Genomic DNA, 9,775 nt, shown 5'->3' with positions numbered 1-9,775 from the left:
TGGGGAGGGGGGAGAAGCGGGGAGGGGGGGCACAGGAGTATCAGGGTGGGCTCCTCGGCTGCAGAGCTGGGGATGGGCGATAGGGACTGAGACCTGCACAGATCCCTCCTTGCCCTCCCTGCCCTGCAGAAAGGCTGCGTGTCCAGAGGGGGGGTTTGGGGGGGGCTGATGGTTTGGGAGAGCTCTCTGCAGAGGAAGACCCAGCAGCCATGCATGCGCAGGCACACGCCGTCCTTCCCGGCGGCTCGGTGCAGCGAGCCAGCTCCCGCTGCTGGAGAGCTGCCCTGGGCCTGGCCCTGCCATGGGAAATCTGCGGGAGCTTTGCCACGGCCTCCAGGAGCTGCCGGTTTAGGCCCTAAAGGGGCGGCTGGGAATTGTTCAGCCCAGGAGAGCCCACGCAGCACCCAAGCCGAGGGCGAGCGGAGCCCAGGCTCTGCTCCTGCCTGCCCAGCACAGCTGCCTGAAGGGTAATTCCCATCGGTGCTGAGCCCTTGTGCTGCCCAGCAGCTCGATGCACGTGTGTGCGTGTGTCTGCGTGTGCACACGTGTGTGTTGGCACACGGGAGGGGTGGGGGGTACAAGCTGTTCGCTCACACCGCAGCGTTTCTGTACTTCTGCCTTGGGGCTACCAGGGAGCAGCCAGGGTGGGATGGATCCAGCCAGCTTGGGCGGCATTTCCCAAAGGGATGAACCTCCCGCTTTTTGGACAGGGAACAGCATCCTGGGCACGGAGCAGGACAGTCCCCAGCGAGCATTTCCCCGAGAGCCAGTGTGCTGCGTATCTCCCTCAAAGGACCTTTGAGAAAGCCCCGGGACATAAAGCTCTTTTGTCACTGATCTTTTCTTTCCACATCTTCCTGCAGCAGAGGAGATGCTGGAAGTGCCAAAACCCTCCCTGCGGAGCTGGTCGGGTCCTTGAGCTCTGCAAATCAGCCTGAGCTGCTGTCACTCGCCCCCCATTTGCTTTTGGAAGGCGCAGGGGGGGCAGCGGGACTGGGCAAGGGTGCGCAGGACGCCGGCCCCGTTGCTGCCTGTGCGGCTGCCTGCAGGCAGGGCTTCCCGCAGTGCCTTCCCCAGGAAGGGAACAGGGCACAGCACCGGTGCCACGCACCCATTGCACTCCGTGTCTCCGTGTCCCCGTCCCCTGCAGCCTCATGAACCTCTGGGGGTGCCTCTCCCAACCCCTCCGCCTCATCCTGCCATTGCAGCTCCATCCTGCCCGCAGCCTCCTGCACCCCCTGGGCGCCGTGCCCGCGGCTCTGCCGTGCTGGCCAGGCCTCAGTCAGCTCATTCTCCCCCCTCCGCAGCCCGCAAGGGTGGGGGAGAATGAGCCGACTGAAGCCTGGCCGGAAGATGTGGACGGCGAGCTCTGGGGGTCCCGCTCTGGGGAAAGGGCTTCCTTGCCCTGAGGCTCGCCCCTCACTCCTGCTGTCAGCCGGAGCATCCTCCGGCTCCCCGGGTCCACGCTCCGCTTCCCCCGCATCATCGGGCACATCCAGGCCCAACAGGCTCCTCCAAGCCCGCTCCCAGCTCCGTCACGCCGGCTGGGCCGGGCACAGCTTTTGGGAGGGTGCAGGGGAAGGAGGGAAAACAATAGGTTATTCTTTGAGTTTCCTAACGCAAGCGCCTGCGAACTTGGTTTGCAGGCGAGGGCGGACGCGGCCGAGCGCCAGGCGATGCTGCGTTGGGTTGGGGCACCCCGAGTTGAATTCTGGGCGTGGGATGGAGGGGGGCTCAGCTCAGCGTGTGGTCTCTTGTCCCCGCAGCAAACACGCGCTGGGCAGCCACGAGTACATCCAGCACTGCAGGAAGTTCGACATCGACATCCGCCTGCAGCTGATGAAGAGGAAGGGGGTGCGCAGCGACCTGGCCCGGACGGTGGGTGCTGGGTTGCGGGGGGCCGCGTGGGGGTGCCTGTGCCATCTCCCTGCTGTGGGAGCACCTGTGCGTGGCCGAGCTACAGCACAGCATCACTCCACCTCCAGGCGAACGACGACCAGAGCCCCTCCACCCTCAACCACTACATCCACCTGCAGGAGAGACCCATCAAACAGACCATCAGCAGGTAGAGGGGACATGGGGCAGGAGGGGGGACCGGCCCCCCCCATGCCGGGTGTTGGCCTGGCCGGGGCTGAGCTCTGCTTTCTGTCCCCTAGGCAGGCCCTGAGTCTCCTCTTCGACACCTTCCACAACGAGGTGGATGCTTTCCTGGCAGCCGAGGTGAGCCCCAGGGGTGGAGGGGGCATTTCTGGGGCCATCTTAATGCATTTGCTGCAGACTCTTTCCCCTTTTTGTTGTGGGGCTCTAAGGGTGCATCACAGAAGGGGAAAGACCATGAAAGTAGGGGACACTGAGGCATGGGCTGGTGTACCTCCCAGTGCAACAGTGTGTGGGCTGTGGGGAGCAGCCCCTGCCCCGGGGGTCCCACATCAACCCCACTCTGCCTTCCAGGGAGACTTCCCACTGAAGGCAGAACGGGTAATCCAGTCGGTCATGGCCATCTGCAACGCCCTGGCTGCCGTGGAGTCCCAGGAGATCACGGCAGCCCTCAACCAGATGCCCCCCTGCCCCTCCCGCATGCAGCCCAAAATCCAGAAGGTGAGTGATGGGCACTGGGGGTTGCGGGACCGGGGAGCTCAGCCGGGAGGTGCAGAGGAGAAGCAGATTTTCACATCTGACTTCTTTCCCTCGTTCCTCCCGCTGTACCACGTGGAAAATTCCTCAATAGTTGGGAGCAGGCAGCTGCCTGGCCGCGCTGCCTGCTCCGGCAGCCGAGGAGCCCGGGCTGGTTACGTAAAGCGGCTGCCTTGGCGAGCTGCTCCCCACCGACAGCGCGGGGCTGATTCTGATGTTGCTCTTGTGGTTTCTTTTTTTTTCTTTTTTTTTTTTTTTTTTTCCTCAACAGGATCCAAATGTTCTGGCCAAGAGGGAAAATCGAGGTATTTCTGTTCTTCTCCTCCCCTTCTGGGCTCGAGTTCTTGGTGCTTTTAATCTTCAGGCCCCTCCCCCTCAATTATTAAGGCCAAAAATGCGTTTGAAACCATCCTGGTTAGGAAAAGAGGGTTTCTGGAGGCGATGGCTGTTGTTCCTCCCCCTGAACTCAGCGAAATGGGAAGCCTGAAATTCTCCCTCTCACCCGCTTTGTCCTGGGGGAGACCTGCCCGCAGTCCAGCCCCAGGGTCCCTCCAGCATCCCAAGGGACGTGGCGGGGGCGGGCAGCGGGGCCGGCGGCCGCCCCGTCTCACCCCTCTCCCACCTCCCCTTCAGAGAGGATCGTGGAGAGCCTGACGGCCGCCATCCTCAACCTGGTCGAGCTCTACTGCAGCACCTTCAACGCCGACTTCCAGACGGCCGTGCACGGGAGCCGGGAGCACGGCGTGGTGCAGGAGGCTCGCCTGCTCTCCTGCCCGCTCTCCTTCACCGTCTACGCCACCCACCGCATCCCCATCACCTGGGCTGCCAGGTAGGGGCAGCTGCCTGCACCTCGCGCAGCCTCTCCCCATCCCGGGGCTCACACCCGTGTTAAACACACCGGGGCAGGGGTGTTCGTCCCTCTCCCTACCCCAAATACTCAGCGGGCATGGAGAGAGTAAGAGCTGACGCTCCCCAAGCTCCCTAAAGGCAGGAATGTGGGGATGCTGGTGCTCAAGGAGCGGTGAGGGATGCTCGGAGCCAGCTGATGCCAGAGCTTCTGGGTGGGACGGGCTTTGCCGTGCTCTCCCACCCCAACCCCACAAATTCCCAGGGCTGCAGCATCGCTCCTGAGCTCGCTGCCACCCCGGGGATGTGACAGATGGCCCCGGTGCAGCAGGGCTGGGCTGCCCTCACCCCACATCAGCGACGTGCTGCTTTGTTAGGTGCCTCGGTGCCCGTACCCGCTTTCGGCCCCGCGTTGGGGGACGGCGGGGGTCCGGGCGGGCGGCAGGAGCCCACCATGGGGAGGGCGTGCGAGGCAGCAGCGCCGGCAGCAGCCGCCCCGCCGGGGACCCCTCGCCTTTGTCCTGTCCTTAATGTATTCCCCTTGGTGACTGGCTCCGAACAAAGCGGGTAGCCTGGGAAATGCCGGCATCCCCTGACCTCCGGCGCCCCGCAGCCTTCCCCGGATTGTCGCTCGGCACCTGCCACATGGCAGGGCCCCCCCGGCAGCCCCCCGTGTGATGGTATGCGCAGTGGCATATGGTGATGGGGACGGGGGCTCTCAGCTCTCGCCCCCTCCCCGGTGCAGCCCCCTTCCCAAGCTCAGCCTGGGGAAGACACAGAGGGTCAGCATCTCCATCCTCCCCACCCTGCTGATGCAGGATTTGCCCCATGGTGGGGTGAACCCCTGGGTGCCAGCTCCCCTGCCCCAGGCCAAGACCCCCCCCCAGCTCACAGCTTCCTCTGTTCCCTTTGCAGCTATGAAGATTTCTACCTCTCCTGCTCCCTCAGCCACGGTGGCAAGGAGCTGTGCAGCCCCCTGCTCACCAGGAAGGCCCACGTCTACAAATACCTCTTCCACCTCATCATATGGGACCAGCAGTAAGGCCCTGGGGTGGGCGGCGGGGTCGTGGTGCCATACCCAGCCATGCTGCCTTCTTCCTCCTCTTCCTCCTCCCCTGCTCCAGCAGCTCCTCTCCGTGCCTCTCCCCAGTTTTGGGGTGTCAGAAACTCTTGTGTCATCCCCGGGAATAGCACGGGCACTGGCGTCAGCCCTGCCCTCCCCGGACCTGTGTGTTTGCACCCAGGAAAGGGGATCAGCTCCAAAAATAGCCCCGGGAACAGGCAGAGAGGCTGTGCCAAGCCTTCGCCACGCCTGGCATTTGCAGTGGCCCGGGGAGGTGGGGATGGGACAGGATAATTTTAGAAGGCGCCGGTGCCCCCCAAGGACAGGCGCCGAGCGGGCAGCGGGACGGCGGGGCACGCAGTGGTGCCAGTCCCCTCCACGGGACAATGCCCTTCCCGTGCCCAACCACGGGCGGGATGTAGCTGCCACCTTGGGCTCCCCGGGAGCGTCGGAGAGGAGCCTCAGCCCCGGGGTCCCCCGCAGCCCCCTCCGGCCGTGGGACGAGGTCAGTGTGCGGTGGGAGCCCTCCATGATGGCCCCCCCCTGCCCCGCGGTCACCTTCCCGGGACAGAGAGCATCAGGACTGCCCGGGGCTGGGAGAGGACCGGGGTACACGAGCTGCTGGTTCTCCCCAAACCAGCTGCCCCCCACGGGGTGTCTGCCCATGCTGTGGGATCTCCATCCCATGCTGGGGAAGGGGCATGTGGCACCCCCAGTGCCAGCAGCAAAGGCGTCTGTTGGGCTGGGCTCTCCCAGGGCATGCTTGGCATCCCAGGGCAAGGGGATGGCCAGTGCCACGGAGGGCTGGCTAGTGCCACGGGGCACAGCTGAGCCACCGGCTGCTCTCTTGCAGGATCTGCTTCCCCGTCCAGGTGAACCGTCTGCCGCGGGAGACGCTGCTCAGCGTCACGCTCTTCGCCGTGCCCGTCCCACCCCCGGGGAGCTCCTCCGACGCCAACAAACAGCGGCGGGTCCCCGAGGCCCTGGGCTGGGTCACCACCCCCCTCTTCAACTTCAGGCAGTACGTGGAGCATCCCACCACGCCGGGCACAGCGAGGGGCCGCGACAGCGTCCCCGGGGTGGGGAGGGAGGGTCCCCAGCACCGGGGGGTCCCCAGCGCCTCGGCTCAGTGTGGGGACAGCATCGGTGCAGTGGTGGCACCCTCCTGCCCCTGAAGAGTAGCCCCCAGCGCCAGACTCTCACCTCTCCTTCTCCTTCAGGGTCCTGACCTGTGGGCGAAAGCTCTTGGGCTTGTGGCCAGCGACGCAGGACAACTCCAGAGCCAGGTCGAGTGCCCCCAACTTCCACCAGCCTGACAGTGTCATCCTGCAGGTATGTTCTGGTGGATGGGGGTCTGGGGGACACACACACACACCACCACCCCCCCCGAGCTCCATGTGTGACCCCCACTCACTCTCTGCCTCTGCCCCAGATCGACTTCCCCACCTCTGCCTTCGAGGTGAAGTTCACCAGCCCGCCGGCAGCTGAATTCAGCCCCAAGTACGAATTCAGCAGCCTGGGGGAGGAGGACCAGCGCAAGCTGCGGGAGGCGATGCAAAAGAAATCGCTCTACTGGTACGTAGTGTGGGGTGGGGATGGCATCACCCCGCCGAGGGGGACTCTGCTGGTATATCCCCAGCACACACAGCGGGTAGCAGAGGGTCTGACCCTGCCGCTGGCTGCTGGTGGCTGGGGATGAGGCTGGAGCCCGGCGTTTGGCAGAGCTGCCATCGGTCCTCCTGCACCCTGCCCTCCCCTCTCTGGGGAGGGTCTCTCCAGCCACGTCCCCCCCAGCAGGGACAGCTGCCCGGCCCCTCGTCCAGCCCGGTGCGGCCGAGCCGGCCGGCATCCTCCGGCGCTGGCTATAAACGGGAGGATCAGGTGTCGGCAGCTGCAGGACGGTGCTGACGCTCCTTGCAAAATATTCCTGGGGTGTGCGGCCAGCCTGGCTCGCTCGGGAGGACCCCAGGCAGGGGGACAGCCAGGACTGTCCCTGCAGCAGCTCGGTCACCCCCGTGCGTGGGGATTTGGGTCCTGGCTGCTCCTTGGGGCATGGGGTGTTGTCTGGGGATGGGAGAGTCCCCCACATCCTGCAAGCTGCGACAGGGCAGGGTCAGGCCGGCTCTGAGGAAGGATTTCTGTGCAGAAGGGGCTGTTGGGCGTTGGAATGGGCTGCCCAGGGCAGGGGGGGGGGGGGTCCCCGGGATCCCTGGAGGGGTTGAAGAGTCAGGCTGAGCCAGCGCTGAGGGATCTGGGGGAGTTGGGAACGGTCAGGGGGAGGGTCATGGTTGGGCTGGAGGAGCTGCAAGGGCTTTTCCAACCTTGATGATTCTGTGATTCAGTGATGAAGACTGGGGTTGGTGGCAAAGGGGGGGGTCTTGGTGCCCCCAGGGTGGGATGGATGGGTCTCACCCTGCTGTCTCGGCTGCCAGGCATGGTGGAGATGATCCCCAACGCCGAGACCCTACGCAAAATCCAGGTGGAGCACGGCGTGACGGGCTCCTTCAAAGACCGGCCACTGGCAGACTGGCTGCAGAAACACAACCCGGAGGAGGATGAGTATGAGAAGGTGAGGAGGAGCCTGGCAGGGTCCCCATTCCTCGTGCTCCCCTCTCCAGGGACAAGATCCATTGCCTCCCAACTTATCCAGCCTTTCTCCACACATGGTTGCAACTTCCTTCCTTCCCTCCCTCCTCCCAGGCTGTGGAAAACTTCATCTACTCTTGCGCCGGCTGCTGCGTGGCCACCTACGTGCTGGGGATCTGCGACAGGCACAATGACAACATCATGCTCAAGACCACCGGCCACATGTTCCACATCGACTTCGGCAGGTTCCTGGGCCACGCGCAGATGTTCGGCAACATCAAGAGGTGAGAAACGCCTCCAGCATCCCCTTCCCCATCACCTGGGCTCGTCCTTGCAGGGCTGAGGTTCTTTAGCATTGGGTTACACCCCAATTTCGTGGGGTGAAATCTCATGCTGTGGTCCTGGTGGTGGGTGACCCCCAGCCTTGCTGATGTTCTGTCCCTGCTTCCCCCATGCAGGGACCGGGCACCGTTTGTCTTCACCTCAGACATGGCGTATGTCATCAATGGGGGGGACAAGCCCTCCAGCCGCTTCCACGACTTCGTTGACCTGTGCTGCCAGGCCTACAACCTGATCCGCAAGCACACCCACCTCTTCCTCAACCTGCTGGGGCTGGTGAGAGCCGGGGGACCACACACCCGTTCCCCCCAGGCACAGCAGAGGGGTCCTCCTGCCTCCACCTGCCCTCACCCCCTGCCTCCCCTCCCAGATGCTGTCCTGTGGCATCCCTGAGCTCTCTGACCTGGAGGATCTCAAATATGTCTACGATGCCCTGAGGCCGCAGGATTCCGATGCTGATGCCACCACCTACTTCACCAGGTAGAGGACGTGGGTGGGTGATAGGGTGGGAGAGGATAAAGGGAGCCCATGGAGGGAGACATGGGTATGGGCTGGGCACGCCGACGGGCTCCTCCCTACTGAACATGCAGTGGCCTCATTGCAGGTTGATCGAGTCCAGCCTTGGTAGCGTGGCCACCAAGCTCAACTTCTTCATCCACAACCTGGCGCAGATGAAGTTCACAGGCTCTGACGCCCGCCCAACCCTCTCCTTTGCGCCCCGCACACACACCATCAAGACGTCCGGCCGGATCCATGACGTCTTCCTCTGCCGCCATGAGCGGGTCTTCAACCCCAGCAAGGGCTACGTAAGTGGGGACGGTTGGGGACAGGCAAAGGGACAACTCAGGCAGTTCTGTCCCAGCCCCGTATGGGCTCAGGGCACCCCAGGGTCCCCATCTCATGTCACAGCCCCATATTTCACAGAATCCCAGAATCATCTGGGTTGAAAAAGCCCTTGAAGCTCCTCCAGCCCAACCATGACCCTCACCTTGACCATTCCCAACTCCCCCCAGATCCCTCAGCGCTGGGTCAGCCCGACTCTTCAACCCCTCCAGGGGTGGGGACTCCCCCCATGCCCTGGGCAGCCCATTCCAACGCCCAACAGCCCCTTCTGCACAGAAATCCTTCCTCAGAGCCAGCCTGACCCTGCCCTGGGCAGCTTGAGGCCATTCCCTCTTGTCCTATCACTTGTTATCACTTGTCCTATCACTTTCTGCAGACCTACGTGGTGAAGGTGCAGCGGGAGAGCCCGGGCGAGGTGACCTTTGTGCAACGCACCTTCGAGGAGTTCCAGGAGCTGCACAACAAGCTGCGCCTCCTCTTCCCCTCCTCACTGCTGCCCAGGTAGCCCCACAGACCCCCTCAGACCCTCGGGGCTCCCCCCTGCCCCCCAGGCTTTGCTGAGTGTCCGTCCCCACAGCTTCCCCAGCAGGTTTGTCATCGGACGGTCGCGGGGCGAAGCGGTGGCCGAGCGGCGGAAGGAGGAGTTGAACGGCTACATCTGGCACCTGATCCACGCTGCCCCCGAGGTGGCAGAGGTGCGAAGCTAGGGGGGTGCTCCTAGCGGGTTGCAGGGGGGCTGCTGCCTCCTGAGAGGTGGGGACGGTGCTGGGGATACCGGTCAGGTGGGAAAGGGCGTGGGGGGCCACTGCACCATGTAAAGCACTGGCACGGGGGACATGGTCACTGCTGTCACCACAAACGTCACCTCCTCACCCCACAGTGCGACCTCATCTACACCTTCTTCCACCCCCTTCCACGGGATGAGAAGGCAGCTGGCACCAACCCGACCCCAAAGCCGGCAGGTAGGGCAGCCGGGGGCAGCGTTGGCAGCTCACTGGCACCCCACAGGGCAATAGCGGGGGGCTCCCGTCCCACCCGCCCCCCTCCTCTCCTCCTCTCCAGATGCCACGTGGGCTCGGCCCCTGGGGAAGGTCGGCGGGGAGGTGAAGCTCTCCATCTCCTACAAGAACAACAAGCTCTTCATCATGGTGATGCACATCCGGGGGCTGGTAGGTGCACGGCGCTTGGTGGCAGCGGGGTGGGGGATCCACCCCACCACTGCACTCAAGCGGTGCCCCCCGCTCTCTGCCCCACAGCCACCGTTGCATGATGGCAATGACCCTGACCCCTATGTCAAGACCTACTTGCTGCCCGACCCTCAAAAAACAACCAAGAGGAAAACCAAAGTGGCCCGAAAAACCTGCAACCCCACCTACAATGAGATGGTAAGTGATGGGGATGGATGAGGATGGGGATGAGGATGAGGATAGGGATGGGGATGAGGATAGGGATGAGGATGAGGAT

General features: G+C 63.9%; 1 protein-coding gene across 1 annotated transcript in view; it reads left to right on the top strand.

Annotated features, from left to right (window-relative positions):
- PIK3C2B (phosphatidylinositol-4-phosphate 3-kinase catalytic subunit type 2 beta) overlaps positions 1-9,775 on the top strand; it is a 20,794-nt gene that overhangs the window by 3,787 nt on the left and 7,232 nt on the right. The window contains exons 5-25 of the mRNA XM_026864099.1: positions 1,767-1,878; positions 1,986-2,065; positions 2,157-2,220; positions 2,452-2,598; positions 2,906-2,939; positions 3,268-3,463; positions 4,396-4,518; positions 5,397-5,564; positions 5,764-5,875; positions 5,976-6,118; positions 6,341-6,444; positions 6,976-7,112; positions 7,244-7,413; positions 7,588-7,744; positions 7,839-7,948; positions 8,073-8,274; positions 8,688-8,812; positions 8,889-9,006; positions 9,192-9,273; positions 9,374-9,480; positions 9,568-9,696. Coding sequence (XP_026719900.1) covers positions 1,767-1,878; positions 1,986-2,065; positions 2,157-2,220; positions 2,452-2,598; positions 2,906-2,939; positions 3,268-3,463; positions 4,396-4,518; positions 5,397-5,564; positions 5,764-5,875; positions 5,976-6,118; positions 6,341-6,444; positions 6,976-7,112; positions 7,244-7,413; positions 7,588-7,744; positions 7,839-7,948; positions 8,073-8,274; positions 8,688-8,812; positions 8,889-9,006; positions 9,192-9,273; positions 9,374-9,480; positions 9,568-9,696 — 2,620 coding nt within the window. The remainder of the gene's footprint in view (positions 1-1,766; positions 1,879-1,985; positions 2,066-2,156; positions 2,221-2,451; positions 2,599-2,905; positions 2,940-3,267; positions 3,464-4,395; positions 4,519-5,396; positions 5,565-5,763; positions 5,876-5,975; positions 6,119-6,340; positions 6,445-6,975; positions 7,113-7,243; positions 7,414-7,587; positions 7,745-7,838; positions 7,949-8,072; positions 8,275-8,687; positions 8,813-8,888; positions 9,007-9,191; positions 9,274-9,373; positions 9,481-9,567; positions 9,697-9,775) is intronic.

This window comes from Athene cunicularia (genome assembly GCF_003259725.1).
Source record: "Athene cunicularia isolate RWA chromosome 26 unlocalized genomic scaffold, athCun1 chr26_part1, whole genome shotgun sequence".
In the NCBI taxonomy this organism is placed as follows: domain Eukaryota; kingdom Metazoa; phylum Chordata; class Aves; order Strigiformes; family Strigidae; genus Athene; species Athene cunicularia.
Note: the sequence above shows the minus strand (reverse complement) of the source record. Positions and strands in the feature narration are given on the sequence as shown.